The sequence below is a fragment of the Histomonas meleagridis genome (genome assembly GCF_020186115.1).
Source record: "Histomonas meleagridis strain 2922-C6/04-10x chromosome Unknown contig_26, whole genome shotgun sequence".
Lineage (NCBI taxonomy): Eukaryota > Parabasalia > Tritrichomonadida > Dientamoebidae > Histomonas > Histomonas meleagridis.
In genome coordinates, this window is record NW_027150837.1 from 376,204 (window position 1) to 398,570 (window position 22,367).

At 27.6% G+C, this 22,367-nt stretch overlaps 5 protein-coding genes across 5 annotated transcripts; 1 reads left to right on the plus strand and 4 right to left on the minus strand.

Annotated features, from left to right (window-relative positions):
• Nucleotides 1-7,432: 7,432 nt before the first annotated feature.
• Nucleotides 7,433-10,300, minus strand: GO595_004328 (putative alpha-actinin; the record flags this gene model as incomplete). Its single annotated transcript, XM_067917448.1, has 1 exon — nt 7,433-10,300. One exon carries the CDS (start codon nt 10,298-10,300, stop codon nt 7,433-7,435), a length of 2,868 nt encoding a protein of 955 aa, XP_067775452.1.
• Nucleotides 10,301-10,414: 114 nt separating this feature from the next.
• Nucleotides 10,415-10,999, minus strand: GO595_004329 (small GTP-binding protein; the record flags this gene model as incomplete). Its single annotated transcript, XM_067917449.1, has 1 exon — nt 10,415-10,999. The coding sequence occupies one exon, from the start codon at nt 10,997-10,999 to the stop codon at nt 10,415-10,417; it is 585 nt and encodes a 194-aa protein (XP_067775453.1).
• A 256-nt stretch (nt 11,000-11,255) lies between these two features.
• Nucleotides 11,256-11,852, minus strand: GO595_004330 (Ras family protein; the record flags this gene model as incomplete). The annotated part of the gene is made up of 1 exon (XM_067917450.1): nt 11,256-11,852. The coding sequence occupies one exon, from the start codon at nt 11,850-11,852 to the stop codon at nt 11,256-11,258; it is 597 nt and encodes a 198-aa protein (XP_067775454.1).
• A 526-nt stretch (nt 11,853-12,378) lies between these two features.
• Nucleotides 12,379-13,503, minus strand: GO595_004331 (AmmeMemoRadiSam system radical SAM enzyme; the record flags this gene model as incomplete). Its single annotated transcript, XM_067917451.1, has 1 exon — nt 12,379-13,503. One exon carries the CDS (start codon nt 13,501-13,503, stop codon nt 12,379-12,381), a length of 1,125 nt encoding a protein of 374 aa, XP_067775455.1.
• A 5,171-nt stretch (nt 13,504-18,674) lies between these two features.
• On the plus strand, nt 18,675-19,781 carry GO595_004332 (Ser/Thr protein phosphatase; the record flags this gene model as incomplete). The annotated part of the gene is made up of 1 exon (XM_067917452.1): nt 18,675-19,781. One exon carries the CDS (start codon nt 18,675-18,677, stop codon nt 19,779-19,781), a length of 1,107 nt encoding a protein of 368 aa, XP_067775456.1.
• Nucleotides 19,782-22,367: the final 2,586 nt, after the last annotated feature.

Genomic DNA, 22,367 nt, shown 5'->3' on the forward strand with positions numbered 1-22,367 from the left:
GCTTATTTTGATCCTAGCTTTTGTTATTCTTGGTCCAATGTTATTTTACAAGTTATTTTTATGTGTTTTCTTTCGAACCATGCAAATGATTTCAAGAGGTATGTAAGCATAATCACAAGTCTTACAGAAAAAATCAGTGTAAATTTACAAATGATGGATCGTTTCACACAAATGCTTAAAGAGATATTCACTAAACAAGAAGCAAAATATTTTCTTGAGATGCTAATTGAAAGTAATTTCATCAAACCAGAAAAAGTTTCAAACATAAGAACAACATTATATTTCTCTCATTATTGGACAGAAGCCAATGTTAAAAATAGCGACAAAAAGATACCTTTTTATGATCATTTCTTTAAATCATTTGATGCACTTAAGAAAAATAATTGGGAACTTCAGAAGAAACTTGTTCATGATGGAGTTAATCCATCTGAAATAGCTATCGCAATTCGCGAAGATAATGTCGAAAAGCTTCAAGAAATATCAGCACAAACCAATTTCGACTTTAACCAAAAAATTGTTCCTTCTCTTTATGAACGATGCACTATTGTTAATGAAAATAATGTTTCTCTTATTAATTATGCAGCCTTTTTCTGTTCCATTAAATGTTTTAAGTTTTTATTATTAAACGATTGTAATACAACTAATACAACAAAATTTGCTGTTGCAGGAGGTAACTTCGAAATCTTTCAACTTTGTGAACAATATCATTTATCATTCGAAAATACATTAGAAATAGCTATTGAATATCATCGAAATCAAATAATTAAATATCTTTATGAAAATCAAATTGTTAAAAATAATGACCTTACTCAATTAGGTCTTTTATGTGTTATCCATAAGAATTTTGAAATTCTTGCATTTTTAGAATCTTATGGAATGTGTATTAATGATAAAATGGTTAATACAGCAGCTGAAGATGGGAATTTTTATCTAGTAAAACATTTTGTTGAAGGAAATACATTACCAAATAATATTTTCCCTTATGCTGCTGCTTCAAGGAATATTGAACTTGTAAGATATGTTCTTACATTTGAAGGTGTTAATTTAAATGCATTTAATATTTTTTTGTTTTCTATGAAATTTGTTTTAATGATTTTGGATTTCAAATTATTATTTGGAATTTATTCAAATAATTTTATCCTGCATTAATAAGAGCTCTACGGAAATATAATAAAGATGTTTTTGCTTTACTTCTTGATCAATATACAATCGATATTAATATTAAAGATATATTTTTCTATTATAAAAAATTTGTTTTGTTAATATGATGGAAATTATTCATTTTATTTTTTACACCACTTATTTGTGCTGCTGCTAATGGTCTTGTTGATGCTGTAAAATTACTTCTTGCAAATGAAAATGTTGATATTAATGCAGTGAATGTATATTTAGATATATTAATATTTAATTTTTGAATTTTTTTTTTCATTTTATATTTTGGAATTTCTTCATTTTATTAAATTCAGCACTTTTAATTGCATGTGTAAATGGGCAATCCGAAGTTGTAAAATTACTTCTTAATGAAAGTAAAATCAACACAAAAGTTAAAAATATTTCAAATCTTTTATTTAGTATATCTTTATATAATTACAAATTAGTAATTAATATTTGGGATTTATTATATTGACTTAAAAACGCAATTTTTATTGCTGCTGAATCCGGTTGGTATGAAGTTCTTGAAGTTCTTGTTCAACATGGAGGATTCGATCTAAATTGCTATGATATATTTTGGATTTATTAAATGTTTAATTTCATGGGTTGAAATTTCAAGGAAATATTTGGAATTTTTTTGAATTATTTTATTATCCACTTTATCACCCAGCTAAAAAAGGATTCATCAATACTACCAAAATACTTGTATCTCAAAAGGGAATTAAAATCAATGCAAAAGATATTTATATGTTTCATTCAAAGTTTATTTCTAAATCATAAATTATTTAATTAATGTTTTTAGGAAATTATTCAAATTATTTAATACACCTTTAATGATTGCAGCTGATAATGGTTATTTAGAAGTTGTTAAAATACTTCTTGAACAAAAAGGAATTGATATTAATGCTCGAAATATTTATTTTGATTTATATCATGTTTTTTATAGAATTTTATTGTTTAAATAAAATATAATATGTTTATTACTTTTGTATATGACAGCACTGATGTATGCAACCCATAAAGGATATACAAATATTGTCAAAATACTTCTAGAATGTAAAGGGTTTGATATAAATGCTAAAATTTCATAATATGATTTGATATTTCATGCAAAATTATATGGCTTAAATGTTATACAAACTGTTTATTTAAGATATATGATACATCATTAACTATTGCAGCTGGAAAAGGTTACATTGATATAGTTAAATTACTTCTTGACCAAAAAGGAATTAATATTAAAAAAAGAAATGTTTGTTTACTTTATTTATTATTTATTTTAATGATTTTGTATTTTATAAAATTATTTGATATTTATTCATATTATTTAATACAGCATTTTTAGCTGCAATTCAATCTAAACATATCGAAATAGTTAAATTGTTTCTTGAAAAATTTGATATAAATATTAATGAAACAGGAATTTTAATACTTCATTTGATATTAATTAAAATAATTTCATATATCAAAATAATATTTAATTTTTTTAATAATTATTTCAAACAGCACTTATAATGGCTACAACTACGACTTATGAAATGGTGGATTTAATTCTTAAACAAAAAGGAGTTAAAATTAATGTTAAAGATGTTTGATGATTTTATTCAAAATTCAAAAAAAATATTTGAAGGAATTTTTTCATTTTTTTCAAAACTGCATTACATGTTGCGCTTGAATATAACCACATTAAGATAGCTAATTTACTTCTTCAGCAAGAGGGTATTGAAGTAAATATTAAAAATGTTAATAAGTTTTATTCGATATTTGATTAATTAATTTGATATTTCAAAATAATTATTGGAATTTGTTTAAAATATTTTTTACTCCTCTAATGGTGGCTGCCAATTTCGGAGAAATTGAGATAATTGAACCACTTCTTGATAAAGGTGCTGATAAATATATTAAAAATTTTTGTTTTTTCTATACAAAGATTCCTTTAATTGTTTAAAATTTCTAAAAAATTTTTGGTATTTCTTTAGCGTTTTTGAAACAGCAATTGACATAGCTTACAATAGGGGACATAATGACGTTGCTGAACTAATTAAAAATCATTAAATAAAAATTCATAAAATTTTGATTTTTAATATTTATTTGTTTAACAAATTTTATCTTATTTTGCTATAGGTGAATTCAATTATTTGACAATCTGTTTCCCCAGAAAAATATTTTGAAAATCGTTGTTTACTACAAAGTCATTAAAAAGGAAATCTATAGCTTGGTCAATATTGTTTTGGATGCTACTTAAAACAAGTTCAACAACTTTTTCTCGAATTATTTCCTTAAGTTCTGATGTAATTTCGATTATGAAAAGCGAAAGATTTTACTTTTCCTACATATAAAACTTCGTTTTCATCAAATGATAATTTCATATTTTCCATTTATATTTGTGATTCTTTTTGTTTATTTTCTATAATTTTATTCATTTCGTTTTTAATTTCTTTCAATAAGAATTCTTTGCTTCTTCAATAACAGTTCATATTTAATACATTTCGCTTTTGTTTTATTTTTGAATTTATTGAGCCAAGAATAATTTTGAAATTCATTTTTTTGCTTCTATTTCATTTTCCACAATTGTATACGCTGTCTTTTTATATCCTTTGATTTGTTGTTCACATTTTTTTGTGATATTTCTTTAATTTTTTGTTTATTTTAATTTATAATTAGGGAAATTTGACTTTTATAATGCTTTATTCAATTTTATTTATGCTAAGTTTTATAATAATTAACAAATTTTATTAAAGCATTATAAAAGTTTCATTTGAACGATTTTCTTGTTTTGAACAATTAATTATTTGAACATAAATCGAAAGGATTTTTTGTTGATGGAGTCGACTCCAAATGATTTATGAACATTGTCGAAAGTTTACGGGTGCTCATGTTCGAAAACATTGTCTTTCATGGCGGATATACGCAATACTGCGGACTGTTTGAGAGAGCTGATAAGGAACTAAAAAAGAAAAATAGTGGAAAAAATAAAATAAAAATAATTGGATGCGATTTTGGTGGTGTTTTCGGCCCATTGTCGGTCGCATCGATTTTGGCTGCGCTGAATATTTATCCTCGTGGTTGTGTCAAAATATGAATATGAAGATAAAGAACTTTCGTTTGTATTAACTAAATGTTGCAATATCTTACTTAATATAATATTTGTTATAGGTATAGAAAATTGAAATCATTGTGCATTTATAAAATATATTTGCTAATTAACCAATAATTATAATTATCTGAATTTATAAGTTAATTCAATATCATCAGATTTCGTAGTTTAAATAAACGAACCAATCGGTTTAACTAATGTTTTTGAAATACATATTGGATTTTCTTACAAATATCAATAAGTATTATAAAAAACATGAAGAAATTGTAATTTTTTTGAGAACGTTAAAATCAGTGAACGTTAATTTTATGAACATAATACATCATTTTCATTACCAATCTGAATGGCCAATATTATATCTAATCATGTTAATGAGCTCTGTTGTTCTTTGGCAAGCAATGAATCACAGCTTAAAAAAACATAAATTAAAAAACTATCAAATTTGGTTGATTTGTCAATTACTTTTCGATTTAACCGAATTATTTGTTTTAGTCAAAACTGTGCGGAATGAAGAAATAAGATACTTTGGTTTCTGGATTGCAATATTTATCCCAACTTTATTATTTTATTTTTCTATTGGATTCGTTGTCTACTGTTTCCGTCTGTTCTTTACTAAGAAGTGGCGCATAAATCAGTTTAAAAATTATTTTGTTAATTATAAAATTTCAATCTCATTAGTTGGAATATCAATATCATTGGCATACTCTTCGTTGATAGGAATACTGTTGGCGTTCGTTACGTTTTTGTTAATGGGCTATGAGAAGTGTAAACAAAGAAAAAAGAAAACTTACACAAGATATACCAGAATCCCAGAAAACATTAAGTAAACATTTGTAACTTTTCTTTTAGTTATCTTCTAGTGTGTGGATTTATCTACTAAAAACAAATATTGTGATGAATCAATAGTTGAAATAAACTCATAATTTTTATTATTGAAAAAATAATGACCAAATTCAATACGCTTATTTTCATTCAAGAAATGAATTTTTTTTTGATTCCAAATAAGTTTATTATAATCTGAAGAGTTCAGTCAATCGTTAATGTTGAAAATTCATTTCAAATATGTACACATATTTCTCCATTTGAATTTTCATAACATTACACCAAAATTGTTAGGTTTATATAGGTGTAATGGTTTAACGTGTCCAAAATATTTTGATAATACTTCAAATATCATATAGGAAATTGCTATTTTACAAATAAACACCAAAAATTATATGAAAATATTGTCTTTCGCATTTATATCCACTCCTTTTGTATTCATTAAAATTTTCACAATTTCCTTATTTGAACTTCTAGTTGCTATCATTAGTGATGTAAAGAATAATTCAACTAAACATATTTTATTCAGAACAAATATTAAATAATTAAAATAAATCCCTCATAAAAAAAGCAAATATCTCGAGCATTAAGATTTATATCTTTTTGTTTAATAAGTAAGCAAACGATTTCTATGCAGTTATTTTGTGATGCCCACATAAGTGGTTAAAAATGATTTAAATAAATTCCAAATTTTATTAAAATATCATAATATTAAAATAATCATTAATGTCAATAAACAAAAACCTTTTGCATTAATATCGATTTCATTTTGCTTAAGAATGTAATTAATAAGCTCAATGTTTTTAGATATTGTTGAATATACTAGAAGATCTTTCGGAATTGGATTTCCTTCAAGATAATACTTTACAAAGGAATAAATTCCCGATTTTTGCTGAATAATTAATAACATATTTCGTTTTCATTCCTTCTTTTTCAAAAATGATAAAATCTCGTAATTATGATATAATACACATATCTTTCCTAATTCTGATAAATTTTTTTTATTAACTTTGTTGGGATAAAAGTAATGAAAAATATCATTTCGATGAAATTCAATTGCTATTTCATATGCATCTTCAAGTGATGAATGATTTTGTTCACAGATATGAAATATCTCTAAGTGTCCACCTGCAATTGCATATTTTCCAGTGTTATTTATATCTGATTTGTTTAATAATAAATGATTTAAAACATTTAATTGATCCAAAAAATGCTGCATATTCAATTAATGAAACTTTTTTTTTGATTCACAAATGAACATCTTTCATAAAGTGATGGAATCAAACATGTTGATTAAAATCAAAATTTGTTTGTGATGATATTTCTTGAAGTTTTTCGATTTCATCATTTCGAATTATTTTAGCAATTTCATTTGGATTATGTCCTTCTTCAATATTGAAGCGCAAAATCATTCTTTGAAAGTTCTTCATAAGCAATATTTTCTTGTTTAAAAAAATATTTATATCTAACTATTTTATCTTGATTAATATGAACAAAAAATGGTTTACATATATTTTGGATGATTTTTGATTCAAGTAAATTATGCTTAATTATGTAATTTAGTAAATGAAATGATTCTTGTGTGTTTTCTTTAAGTAGAAATTGAGAAAATAAATATATTATTTTTGTGTTGATTTTATTATTTTCTTCATATTTTTCAATTTCTTGTAATAATCTCAAATATATATCAAAATTATTACTATTAATTAGAAGAGATGTATATATCATTCGGGTGATTATGATATCATAAGATATTGGATATTCATTACAAAATTTGCTGATAATAAAATTTGATGATCGAGCAAAATTATCTATATTTAAACCAAAGACTATGTTTTTGAGCGTTGTAAGTGTTTCCCATTCGTTTTGAGATTTCTGACTTGTTGTTGCTGTTTGCTTTTGGTTCATCTTGAACTAATAAACTACTCATTAACTTAGTATTGAATTTTGTGAACATTCGCTTTTTCTAAATTTTACTTGATCGGTTTCAATTCAAAAAGTGGAAATCGTACCAATAACCGCTGGAAAGTGTGTAAACAGTTTGATTGCGCTTTTCTATAAAATGAATCAAGTCGAAGAACTTACCCACAAACAAAATCAAGTGCTCATGAGTATCTATTTCTGAAGGACGAATTTTGTTATTTTTAACATAAATCTGATAAAACTTCATAAGGTTGACAAGACTTGTCTCAAATCAAATGAACTAAGTCGAAGAACTTATCAAATCAAGAGTTTTATGTTTACAAAATATTTGGACTTATTTAAGGAATTGATAATAATGTTATAGATTTCTTCCCCAAAAAAAATACCAAAAAAATAAATTGAAGCAAACTTTTACTTTCAAACCAAATTAGTTTGATATTAAAATGAGTGTCTATGTGCTTTTGGCATGAATCTTGTTGCATCTTCTATTCCACTATTTGCAGCATTTTGGAAATACTTTTGTGATTCCTCTTTATTTGCTTCCATTCCGATTCCAAAGTTCAGCATTACTCCATAATTATAATTTGCTATTGGTAATTTGCCTTCGTTAACAGCATGTTTCATATACCTAACAGCCTGTTGCAGATTTTGCTTTGCGTCTTTACCATGGACAAGTGCAACGGCCAAGTTGTTCATTGCAATTGCATTTCCTTGATCGGCGGCAACTTTATAAAGCTTAAGAGCTCCACGTTTGTTTTGTTCGACTCCGTTACCGAATGTTAACAGCGTTGCATAGTTAGCAAGTGCTTCGTTGCAACCTTTTTCGGCAGATGCCTTAATAATACTTCCGCCCTTAGTACTATTCTTAGCAATGACAGACCCTTCGACAAGAGCTATTCCATAATTGTTCATAGCTGCAGCATTTCCAAGTGTTGCAGCCTTTTCCCAATTAGCTATTGCTTCTCTTGGGTTATTCTTATGAACGCCCAAATTGAACAACGCCGCAGCGTTACCATGTTCGGCAGCCTTTGTATAAAGCTTAAGTGATTCTTGTAAATCTTTTCTGATGTCGATACCATTTTCCATTTTATATGCCAAGTTATTCATAGCCTTTGGATGTCCTTGTTCAGCAGCCATTTGCAGATACTTATTCGCTTCAATTGAGTCCTTAGCAATACCTTTTCCTTGTTCTAATAATATCGCGAAGTTGGACTGAGCCGCTGCGCAGCCGTTATCGGCGGCGGTTTTGAACAAATTTGCAGCTTTAACCGCGTTTTGGGACACCCCGCGGCCCGTTAAGTACATTGCGGCCAAGTTATTCATCGAAGCGTAATGTTCATTCTCGACGGCCAACTCATAGTTTTGAGCGGCGATATGATAATTTTGGGTTGTACCCATTCCACGTTCATAAAGTCTCGCCAAAGAGAAGTAACCTTCTGGATCACCAAGATCAGCAGCCATTTGATAATGAGCCAAAGCGTTTGATATATTCTTCAAAGTACCATGTCCATACTCAGCTTTTAGACCTTCTATGATATTTTTAGCAGATTTCAATTTCTTCTTATTTGCCTTATATTTCTCTTCACTTTGTTTTAGTGATTGACTCTTCAGTTCTTCCATCATTTTCTTTAACTCGTCAATTTCTTTCTCCTTTAACGCTTTATAATTCTTATGTTTGTTCTTCTTATTTAATAATAATTGTTGTTGTTGCTTTAATTGTTCAAGTTGTTCATTAATTTGTTCATTTAATTTTTGGATTTCTTCTTTCTGTTTCTCTTGAGTTTGTTCCAAAGTTTTCATTTCTTCACGCATTTGATTAATTTGTTCTTCGTTTTGTTGTTTGTTTTGTTTCAGTTGTAATATCTCTGATAAGTTTTCGCCGATTTGTGATTGAAGTTTTTCAAGTTCCATATCTTTAGCTGTTGCGTCGGATTTGTTAAATGATATTTGCTGCTTCAGTCCATCAATTGTTGCGTCTTTAATTTTGAGGTCATTTTCACATTTGGAATAATTCGATTTTAAGTCATCGATTTGTTGTTGCATTTTGTTTTTTGTTTCTTTTAATTCATTTTTCATTTGTTCTGATTCATTAACTTTATCTTTTAATTCTTTCTCTAATTTCTCAAGTTTTAATTTCTGTTCTTCTTTCTCTTGTTTAAGTTTCTTTAACTTTTGTTTCTTGGCTTCGAGTTTATTTTGTTGCTCTTTTAATTGTCGTTCATTCTCTTCTTTGAGTTGTGAGATTTCGTCGTTCTTCACCGATAATAATGAATTGATCTTGTTAAGTTGCGCACGTAATTCCATCATTTCTTGTTTATATCGTTCGGAGTTCTCTTGCGCTTCTTTGAGTTCGGTTGGTGATGGACATTTCTTTAACATTTCATAGAAGACACATAAAGCAGTAAATAATTGTTCGCATAATGAACAATATTTTTGGTTGTTCGCTAAAAACGGATGAAGTTTATCGCGCATCGTAATTAAGGTGCTTTGGATTTCACCAGTGCTCTCTTTGATCATCTTTTCGATCATTTCATTGATCGATTGTGTTCGAAAGAGTCGAAATCGTGCTGCATTCATTAATGACTCATCTGTCAAAAATCGGAAAAGTTCTGCTACTTGTGTAATAATCGACTTTTCATCAGGTTCTTCAACACCTACAAGATCACTTGGCTCTAAAAAGACTGAAATTCCGAGGTTTTTACATGCTTCTAATGCTGTATTAACATTATCGAATTGATTGTTGGGATCAAGTGAGTTGTAATCAAGAACTTGTGGCACATATTTGTTAATAAGTGCACAAAATGCGAGGCCTGATGACCATGAAGTGGTAAAATCGTTGATAGATACATTTGGATATCCTTGTGTGGACTCTTTACACCACTTAAGAAGTGCATCACGTGAACTTTGACCTTTATCTCTGTGTCCTTCCATAATAGAATCTAAATGACATTTAGAAATTACTGACCATAACATACCTAACGTTAATTTTAGATTCTTATCAACAATATCAAGACCACCTACACCAACAAGCTTGATTCCCATTTCGGATTGAATGAAATTAACAGCTAAATTACAATTTTCGATCATTTGAATACGCATTGTAGGCTTATGATGGAACTTTGATTTAATTTCCTTTTTAGATACGATTTCCAACAGGTCAATTAGCTTAACTCCGTCGGAAAATTCGAATAAATCATTAATATGATTGTTTCTTTTTTTAAGGTTGGCATTAACCCACTTTGTAAAAACAGAGATCTGGGTTTGCTCCCATGTACGAGGTAATAATCCTTTGTTGTCCTTTGACATGAGATTCTATTCCTTACTAACTTTTGGCATCGTTTTTGATTCAAAATTGTTATCAAAAGTTGCAGAAATTGAGAACGGACAAAAAAAAAAGAATAAAAAATTGAAACACCTTTTTTAACAACCACATTTTTTGTCTCTGCCATTTTCATCTTGAAGAACAGGGGTACAATCATTGTTATCAGTCGATGTATCTCTAGCTAATAGTTTAGATGCAATATCCTCTATAACTTCTTTAATATTTTGTCCATTACGTGCACTTACTTCAAAATACAAAGCACTCATACTATCTGCTTTTGCCACAGCTTCTTCAATTGATATTGTTCGTTCAGGAAGATCAGACTTGTTTCCTAGTAAATAAAAAAGATATTGATCATCAACACTTTTTTTAACTTCTTCGTACCAAGCTTGTGCTTCGTTAAATGATTCTCTTGAATTTAAGGCAAAAACAATTAAACAGGCTTGTGAGCCTTGATAATACATTGGTGCTAATGACCGAAATCGTTCTTGTCCTGCTGTATCCCATATACGAAGAGTAATTATACCTTGCTCTTTTTCAATTACTTTTGAAGTATAAGAAGCACCAATAGTTGGATCATGATTTGGATTAAAAGTCCCTGAAGAAATACGTGCGATTATGCTAGTTTTACCAACGCCAGACATTCCAATAAATACAATTTTGGCTTCAGATATTTTTACCATTGTTTATGGGTGTCTAGAGATTTTTTTAACTGAGCGTGTGAATTTATACAATTAATTTGAAGGTGTTATGGCTATGTCTGGCAAAATTTGACTTTCAAAAAGTGGTGGTTTCCATGTTTTATTTTTTATAAACTGTAGAAATAGAACGGTTTGTTTTAAATTTTGAATTGTCTAAAAAGGGTTAAAAAACTGTTTGTACAATGTAGGAAAGTTGCTAAAAATTGAACTTTCATCATCTAAGTCTCAAAACTCATTTTTAACAACAACTATTCGTTTCTTCTTCTTTGTCTTGCAAATACATTTCCTTTCCCGTTGTCAATGAGGTGATTTCACCTTGAAGATATTTGTGAAGAGTATCAGTTCCAAGTTTGATGAATAACTCAGAAATTTTTGTATTCTCAAGAGCAGATGTTTCCATATACATAAGATTATGTGTGTTAGCAAACTCCTCTGCTTCATGTAAAGAAACAGCTCTATCTGCAACAAGATCAATCTTGTTCCCAACAAGAATAAATGAACAATGTGGATCAACTTCAATAGACGCATCTTTCAACCACTTTGGTAATTGTTCGAATGAGTTTCTATCCGTAATATCAAAAACTAATACGCACCCAACAGCAGCTCGATAATATGATTTAACAATGGTATAAAATCTTTCTTGACCTGCTGTATCCCAAAGCATCATTCTTACCGGGTGACTCTCTATTGTGGTATTGTAAATATAATAATCAATTCCAATGGTGCTTTGCGTTTCAGGATAAAACTTTCCATCAGAAAGCATCTTAAGAATGGAAGTCTTACCACCACCGCTTGCGCCAATGATAATGATTTTAAATTGGAGTGTTTCTTTCATTATTTAATAATTTAAAAGAATTGATTTTATAAATTTTATTATACTCTTTGGTTTTAATAAAATGTTTCTTTAGGATTTGTCTTTATTGAAAAGATTAATCAATATTTAATATTGTCTGTTCAAAACATAATAAAATATTCCAAGAGTTTATCATATGTTTGAAGTTTATATATTATCATATATATAAGGGAGGGAAAATTATTCTCTCTTAATCATAAAATCTAAAATTTCCCATGAGGACAGAGAATAAAAATGATTTTGAATTTCCTGGAGTGATAGTTCTTATTGGCATTGTTCAAAATCAAAACATTAAAAATTAACAAACTAATATGTATATCATTGCAACCAACTAAAATCATATTAAATACATTTACTTACAAACAATTTACATTTGCTTTTCCTTGTTTCTCTCCATCAACTAATACATTGTCTGCATCCTTTGTACATAAATTTGCAATTTTGTTGAAATTTGTCTCATAAAACATAAAGCACGTTTTACATTTTTGGTTTACATAAAAGTGCCAATTTAAGCGGTTTTCAATTCAATCTGTTTCATGTTTGAGTCGAACAAAGCTGCTGGAACAGCGGTCAATTTCTGATATAAATTACTAGCATCTTCAAACAACCCAGGAATAACCTCACCGCAATCACACTTACCATTTTTCATATGGAATTTAGCCGAAAACCAATCACGTTCAATCAAAATTTTTCCACAATTTGGACATTTCGTCACTTTAATATCAGGGTTATCCACGTTTATAATGTAGACATACTTAAGACCCGAATCATGTCCAATTTTAACGCCTTTTTCTAATGTTTCCAATGGAGTGATCCCATGATTTTGGAATTTATAGTCATCGTGATAAGCGGAAAGATGCCAAACAATGTTTTCATCAATCGAAGCAATAAATTCAGCACATTTTCGAAGTTCTTCATCACTATCATTTACACCCGGGATTACAAGTGTTGTAATTTCTGTATGAATTCCCATGGCTATACAGCGTTTTATTGTTTTGCATACGCCGTTAAGATCTGCTCCACATATCTTTTTATAAAATGATGTATTAAATGATTTGAGGTCGATATTTATGACATCCATATATGGCCCAATATAATTTAATGTTTCGATACTTTCGAATCCATTAGAAACATATATTGTATATAATCCTTTAGATTTTGCTAATTTAAATACTTCATATGAAAATTCTGTTGAGACTGCTGGTTCATTATATGTCGATGTAATGGATTTGCACCCAAATTTAATTGCATTTTCAACAATTTCTTCGGGGGTATATTGATCAAGATCGATAAAATCTGTTTTGTGGATGCATTTTATATCTTCTATATCTAAATCCCACATGCTTAAACCCGGGTTTTGACAGAATTGACAGCTAAAGTTACATCCAACAGTTCCATATGAATAAACTTTGCTTCCAGGAAGAAAGTGATAATGTGGGTTCTTTTCAATGGGGTCAATTGATGTGATATAACAACCCCATATTGGTGAATATGGTTTTCCATCAAGATTACCTCGAACTCTACAATGACCAAGTTTACCTGGAGGGATAACACATTTGTGTTGGCAACAAAGGCATTCTATTTCGTTGTCTGGAAGCTTGTTAAATAATGGAGAGTCTTCAAATTTGTGCATCCAAGAAAATTTTTGATTTGTGTCATAACGGTCGTTCATCACTTCATTTTGCCCCAAAATTTCAATGCGTTACATAAATGAAATTTTAATTCATTGAATTCATTCAATTTTTCATACAAATATTGAACAGCTGTTTCGCTTTTTTGTGTCAATTTTCTTGGAAATTATCTGTGTCAACTGAAACATTCAAAAATAAATCGGTTTTACTATTGAATTAACGGCAGTTTGAAATCCCAATAAAAAAAATGTATAATCATATTTCTTCATTTTTTGTTTTAATATCTTTAGTGGGCATTGTCAAATAATACACTTGAGCAAGGTATTTTTAGTATACAAAATTCGTGTCACACGAATTGATTATATAACTTTTTTTTTGTTAAATGTTTTAAATATTTACTTATGAATAGTGCAGATTAACACACTTAAATATGAAGTTGCAGGTGAAATGAAGAATTCATTTGTTTGTGTGAACTAAATCATTCATCATTAATAAATTCTCATGAAGTCTTTGAATAACTTTATGAAAAGAAATTCGAAATATGGATGAAACAATTTGAATGTTTTTGTATCATATGTGGGAATTATGAAAATATATTAAAACAAAATAACAAATATATTTTCAATATGTCAGCAAAAATCAGGAATTTATATATCTTATTTAATAATTTTCCATAATAATTAAATACCGAAAGATATCTTAATATTCTCGTATAAATCAGAAAATATTGAAGTTAAATTTATACTTGAACATGAAGGAATTGATATTAATGTAAATGATATTTTGTTTTATTTAGAAATTTATATATTATTCTAAAATAATATTTTGAATTTATTTATATTATTTAAAACAATAGTGTCCTATCTTTAGAAACACTTTTTCAAATATTAGTTATCATTTTATTAACCATAAAATCAAAATGATACTTAAATATAAGCATAAGAAACTTTTTTATAATTATTGTAAATTCAAATGAAATAGAACACAAAATAAAATAAAATAAAAAACACAATTTTTAAAAATGGGTTTATGAAAGCCCTTTCACGATCGTGCTTGCAGATGTGATGATAAAGTTAATCAATTACATGTGACTCATATTCACGACCTGTTCGTTTTTATCAAAATATTTTCAAATTTGAATTTGTTCTCATTGATAAATAATGCTTTAACATATTTAAATACACAAAATCATATTATAAAACACAACATTTATTGATTTTTTGTGGTTTTCGTGATTTTAAGCTTTGATCTCACCTTGTCTTTTGCACTTATCTCTTTTTCATCAATTAAAACAAGGTTTGGAAGAATAACGATAACAGATTCAATACATTCGTTCTCATCTTTGACAACAGGATTTCCATCAATCATGATATTAAATAGCGTTGGAAGTTTTGCTAATGATGTAAATGTTTCTGATGAAGAAATTAAATTATTTCTTAAATCACAAAACCAAACAAATGGAAGTGAATCTTCATCAAATGATTCTATGGATGTAATGGAATTGTTAGATGCATCAAGAGTTCTTAAAGAAGGAAGTTTTGGCAATGATAAATATGATAATGAATTGTTTGAAATTTTTAAATGTTGAAGCATTGGAAATGATGGAAGCTTTAAATCTGTTATTTCGTTTTGTGATAAATTGAGATTTCTAAGAAGAGGAAGTGTGGGAAATGATGTTAATGATTTAATGTGATTTTTTGATAAATCAAGAGAAACAAGCGACTCACAAAGAGGAAATTTCTCGACTGTTTCAACTATGTTTGATGATAAATTTAAATATGTGAGGAATTGAAGTTTTCCAAAAATTTCAAGTTCATCCGTGATTTGATTTTCAGAAGCATCAACTTCTATTAAACTTGGGTAGAAAACTAAAAAGTCAAGTGATGTAATTTTATTTTTTGAAAAAATAATTGACCTAATATCTTTCATAGAATCATCACACTGAATGGTAGTAAGTCCTTTGTTATTAAGATCAAGAAGAAATTGACATATTTTTTTCCCATCAATTGATGCTGTTTTTTGCTCTTGCGCAAGCATTCTAACGTATAATTAACGGTCACTGGATTGCAAAACGAATTTTAAGTTTTATTAATATTCAACAGAAAGGAAATTAATTTACCTTATAAAAGTATTTGGGATTAAGTGGAAAATATAGAAAATATTTTAATTTTTTTTATTTTCTCCCCAAAAACTAATTTCATAAGTTGGGACCTCCTATCCAAAACAAATAGGATGGAATATAAAAATATCTTATGGAATAAAAATGTTAATTTATGGTTTTTTGTCTTAGAATGAACCATTCATTAAGTTTTTTTCTTATAAAAAGATCATTGAAAAATATGTTTTCTATATTTTACTAAAAGAAATATAGTACTAACATTATGTATGTTTGCAGAAGAACAATTTTATAAAAAAAGGAAAATTTGCATAAGGTATTGTATTCACTATATTATAGTTTAGATGGAATTTTCCACTATTTTAACATATTTAAATCCATTTATCAGCTTCATTTAATGCATAATTTTTGAATTCTTTATCAATGATTTCTATTTGTTCATTTGTTTCATTATTCACTGATACATTTTTTGATGATTTTTGAGGGGTTTGATTACTTCTTCTGATTACAAAAACTATAATTCCGATAATTAAGAAAATTATAACAAATGAACAACATACAACACTAGTAACCTCTTTTGTTGTCATTTTATCATACATAATGTCATAAGGTTCATCATCATTTAATAATGTCAACAAATCAGTATAAATTTCATAATAAGTCGAATAAACAACTTCAATATATTCATAAGTAATAAATTCAGTAATAGAGAAAGAAAATGAGGGATTAATATTATGGATAATAAATGAACTTATTCTATGTGGATTATATAATGAAATTGACTTCGTAATAGATAAAATATTAGTCAAAATAAAAGAATGTGTTAAATATGAACTGGACAAAATTATAACTGAGATAGTAAATATGTTTATTTTAGATGATGTTTTTGAATTCGAAAATGAATATAAAAAAGTATATGATTTAGTAAATGTATTTTTTTTGGTAATTGTATATTTTTTAGTAATTGTGTTTTTTTTGGTAATTGTATATTTTTTAGTATTTGTATTTGATTCAGTATATGCTTGTGTTGGAAGAATACTTTCATCTATTATTTTTCCTTTTGATACATTTAAATCTCCAAATTTGTCACTTTGATAATTTTCATTTACCATAACAGTAGTTGCTAAAATATTACGAAAACAATTTTTTTCGAAATATGGAGAAGTTTCGCCATAAAAATAAATATATTTAAGTGAAATACATTCAGAGAATGAAAGATGATGAATATATTTCACATTTTCTCCGATGATAATTTTCTCTAAATTTTTACATAAATAAAAAGCACTTGATTGAATAACAATAACTGAGTTTGGAATTGTAATACTTTTAAATGAACATCCATAAAATGCTGAACTTTTTATTATATTTACACAACCAAAAGAAATTGATAGCAAATTAGTTGCTGAAGAAAATGCATAAGGTTCAATTGAAACTACCGAATCAGGAATTTTGAATGTTTTAGATGCATTTCCGATTGGATAACAAATAATTTTAGTGAAAATTTTATCATATAAAACTCCATCATCATTAAAATTAGAAAAACATGCATTTTCTTTTGGGATTTTTATGAATTGAAGACTATTACAAGTAAGAAATGGATTATATAAAATTGAAGAAACTGTACTTGGGATTGTAATATTTTGAAGACTATAACAATTCTGAAACATAATAGGTCCAATTGTTTGAATACCATCATATAAAAATACAGATTCAAGAATAGTACATTCTAGAAATACATTTGATCCAATTTTTGTAAGAGGACTTTTAATCTTGAGAATTTGTAATGAAGTACAGTATGAAAATGCATTTGATCCAATAAAAGTTACTGAGTTACCAATTTCAACAGTAACTAATAATGTCCATCTAGAAAAAGTACATGGAGGAATTTGAGATATTTTATTTGTAACGAAAACATGTTTTGTTTGGTTTTTATATTCATTTGAAAAATCATTTGAATCCATTATGGTTAATGTTTCTGTTCGTTTATCAAATTTTTGTGTTGAATGAGAAAATAAGAAAATAAATATTATAAATATAATTTTTATGTTTGTTTTCTCATTTATTTGAAAAGCAACCTTGATTTTGTTTGCAAAATATCTTCTTTTAATAAACAATAATGAAAACACTAAAAACAATAAGCAAGTAGAAATACAAGATTTTGAATTTCTAAATAAAAAACTAGGAATGACAGAATAATATGAAACAAAAGAAAAAAAGAATATGTTATTTTGATTAGAAGTTGAAATTGGAACTATATAAAAAAAATTTAAAATCCTATTGATAATAGTATCAATTTTAGTCAACAGATCAATTAAAAAATTATATGGAAAGAATAAGTTGAAATTTAACTTTAAATTTATTGGTAATATGATGATGCAATGAAGAAAATATTTGATTGTTATTAATTTAGCAGTGTCAATTAGCACATGCATAACCAAAGTTGGCTTTAAATAAATGATTTTGTCTAAAAAACCAAAAAATACCCAAGAAAAGATGGAAGTAACTTTTTCAATAATGAAAATTCAATTTGTCCAGCCGTTATTTCACTTGAAACAACCATTAAAAAGTTTTATAATACTGGCAATAAACTATTGAAAATTCTTGCAAGAAAAATCGATTAACGGTCGCTTCCCCATGGGTTTGTAAGTATTATTAAACCGCCAGTCATTTTCAAAAAGTCGATTTTTCTTGTGTTTCGTTTACGGTTATTTTTGAAATCCCGCGCGCTGCAAACCCAATTTCAAGAGTAAATTACAGTATTAACACAATCTTTGACCTTTTACAGTCTTATCGACTTTAAAAAGAAACATATAATGAAATTTTAACTTTGAAATATTTGTAATTATATCATCAATTGATAATTTTTCATTGACTAACAATAAACCTTTATATGCTAATCTTTGTTTATGTTTTGCTTGCTTCCTAATTTCTTTTTTCTCTTTAGATATGATATTTCCATTTGTTTTATTTTAACCTTTTACTCACAAAATTGAAAGAACAAATTTACGTTTTATTCAAAATTGATAAGTTTACTTCACCAGCACGGATTATTTCCATATGGAAACAAAGGACGTGCCTTCCCAAATCCTTGAACCATTTAAGAAATATATTGATCCTGAATTTGAAGGTTTTGAACCTGATCTGCAATTTGAAAAATTCCCTGTTTTTGATATTAATCTCCTCAATCAACTTTGTTTACAATCCATTGAAGTAATGAAAAACAACAGCTGTCTATCTGAAATCCCAGCTCCTGTTACAATAGTTGGTGATCTCCATGGGAGTTTAATTGACTTATTGAAGATTCTTCGTATCTTTGAAATTCCCCCACAAACCAAATATTTATTTCTTGGTGATTTTGTTGATCGTGGTCCAGAGTCTCTCAATGTCATCAGCATTATATTATCTTTTATGTGTTTATATCCTCAACATATCTTTTTAATCCGAGGAAATCATGAATTTTCTCACATCAACCATGTCTATGGCTTCCATCAAGAGATCAACCAAAAGTATAATAGTGAAGAACTTTGGACCCAATTTCAACAAGTATTTAATTGGCTTCCACTTGCTTCTATTGTCCAAAATTCTGTTTTTTGTGTTCACGGTGGTCTTTCTCCCCTTCTCCAAGACGTCCAACAGCTTCGTGAGCTTCAGCTTCCGATCCCGAATTATTTTCAAAATTCGATGATCTCCGATTTAGTTTGGTCTGATCCAGTTGACAGTGTCAAAGGATTTCTTTTAAATCGCCGAGGCTCCGGGCAAATCTTTGGTGCCGATGCCGTTGAAAATTTTCTTAAGACGAACAACTTGAAGTTATTAATTCGCGCGCACCAGTGTACACTTTATGGGTTCCGAGCGTTTGATAACTTCCAAGGGATCACATTGTTCTCGTGCAGCAATTACTGCCAAACGATCCAGAACAAGTGCGGAGTGATCACGTTCAAAGACGAGCGCGAAATATCGTTCTATAGTTTGGATGAGGACTCCGATGTCGACACATTACCGCGCGCGATAATGTCGCTGCCGAATGACGGAATCGGGCTGAGGAGAATGGTGCGAACTGCGTCACGGCCGAACTTGTACTTGCCGGATAACAACGACGAGACAAGAGATAAGCCAAAAACTATGAGCAGATCAATGTCTGTTTGCGCAGACTTGACGATTTGATTGTGAGTTTTGTGAGTTGGATAAGAAATTATTAAATAAATAAAAAATAGTTTAAATGAATAAAATTTACTTTTTACATAAATTGTCTTTGGATGTTGAAGAAATGGAATATCTGTGTTTACAGTGAACGACAATAATATCGAAACGTTTGCTGTCAAATTAAACACAGATCGGTTTCAAATGAATTGTTTTACAAAAAGTTTTATCGTACTTATTGCAGAAACATAATTATGTTTATAAAAAATAATAAATATAATATCATCAAAGACAAATTTGATTATTATTATTTCTTCAGATTCGATATTTTACTTCAAAAAAGGATCTTTATTGCAAAAATAAAAGATGAAGAGTTAAAAGTCAGCAAAATTTTGCACTGAAACGCATAGAATTTTTTGAGTGACTTCGATTGGTCAATTGAAAATTGAATACGTTCCACGGCTATATAGCCGCTGTATTTGAATACTTTAAGTTGCCAACCCCCTTTTCTGGCAAACCAATGGAAAAGAAAGATATCATTAGCATATTACATTTTACTCAACAAACCGTATCTAAATTAAATGAAGATAATATTGCGAATGGAGTCAAATCAATAATGACGAACTTTGAAACAATTGATATTACATATTCTTATAAACTTCTTCTAAGCCAATTAATTTACACATCATTTATATACCAATTTATTGACATTAACATTTGTCTAAATTTTTTGAAAAGCATTGATGATTAAGTAGAAAGTAAATATAATATCTTCGAAATTTTTAGTCAATTTCTCCTTAGACAACACTCACAAGAGTCATATTTCATACTTGAAAATATGATACAACGTAACTTAATTGATTCCAAATTAATAAAAAATAGAAATTTATTGTATTTTGTTCATTATGATTCAGATATATATATCATTGAAGAAGAGGAAGAAGATCCTTTTATGGAGTTTTACATGAACAATGAAGAAACACTTAAAAAAAATGATTGGGAACTTCATAAGAAATATGTTAAGGAAGGAGTTAATCTAAATGAAGTTGCAAAAATAATTCAAAATGATGAAATAGAAAAACTTCAAGAAATATCAGCTCAAAAAGATTTTGATTATAATCAAATCATCAAACCATCAATTTATGAAAGGTGTTCATTTATTAATGAAGAAAACGTTTCATTAATTGATTATGCAGCATATTTTTCTGCTATTAAATGTTTTAAATATTTGCTTATGAATAATGCAAAAGTAAATAACACAGGAAAATATGCAATTGCAGGTGGAAATTTAGAAATTGTTCATTTATGTGAACAAAATCATTCATCGTTTGAAAATGCATATGAAACAGCAATTGAATTCCATCGAAATGATATTTTCCATTATTTCTATGATAATAAAATTATTGAAGTTCAAAACATAGAAAAATTGGGGAAGAAGTGTATTGTATGTCATAATTATGAAATATTTTCTTTCTTAATTAAAGAAGGACTTAAGATTCGTGAAGACATTATTAATGTTACAGCAAAAATTGGTAATTTATACCTTGTTAAATATTTCCTTCAAAATAATCAAATTCCAAATAATATTTTGTTATTCTCTTCAGAATCAGGGAACTTCGAACTTGTTCAATATATTCTTGAGCAAAAAGGAATTGATATCAACGCTAAGGATATTAATATGTAATCCTTAAATTTTCTTAAATTGATTTAAGAATTCAAAATAAAATTTAAAAATAAAATAAATTATTTAATACATCGCTTATTAAATCATCTTCTAAAGGATATACGGAAATAGTTAAATTACTTCTTAACCAGAAAGAAATTAATATCAATGCTAAAGATATTTATTTGCTATGCATAAGATTATTAAAACCAATTTTATACTTCAAAATGTTATTTGGAAATCATAAGAAATATTTTGGTCAGCACTTATGAAGGCAACTTTGAAGGGGCATGTAGAAATAGTTAAATTATTACTTGAACAAAAAGGAATTGATATCAATGCTCATGATTTTCATATATTTTATTTGATATTTATTTTTATAACTTGATGTTTTAAAATTTTATTTGGAAATTATTTAAATTGTTTTCGTCAGCATTTATTTATGCATGTTCCAGAGATCAAATAAAAATTGTCGAATTGTTTCTTGAACATGATGAAACAAATATTAATGATAAAAATATTTATTTACTAAGTTTGATGTATGTTAGAATAATTACATATTTACATGTTTAATTTGAAGATTTTCCGAAATATTTTGGACAGTGCTAATGATAGCATCTCAAAGTGACAAGCCAGAAATAGTTAAATTACTTCTTGATAAAGAAATTGATTTTAATGCTAAAGATAAATTTTTTTAAAGTGATTTAAAGTATAATAACATTTTTTGGAAATTATTAACAATTTTTAATACAGCTCTTATTTGGGCAACCGAATATAATAATGCAGAAATTGTTAAGTTACTTCTTGGAAAAGAGGGAATTGATATCAATGCTGCTAACGTCTATTTGTTTTATTTAAAATTTATTTTAATAAAATGATATTTTAAAATAAGATTTGGTAATAATTTAAAACATTTGAAACAGCATTAATGATTGCATCGGAAAACA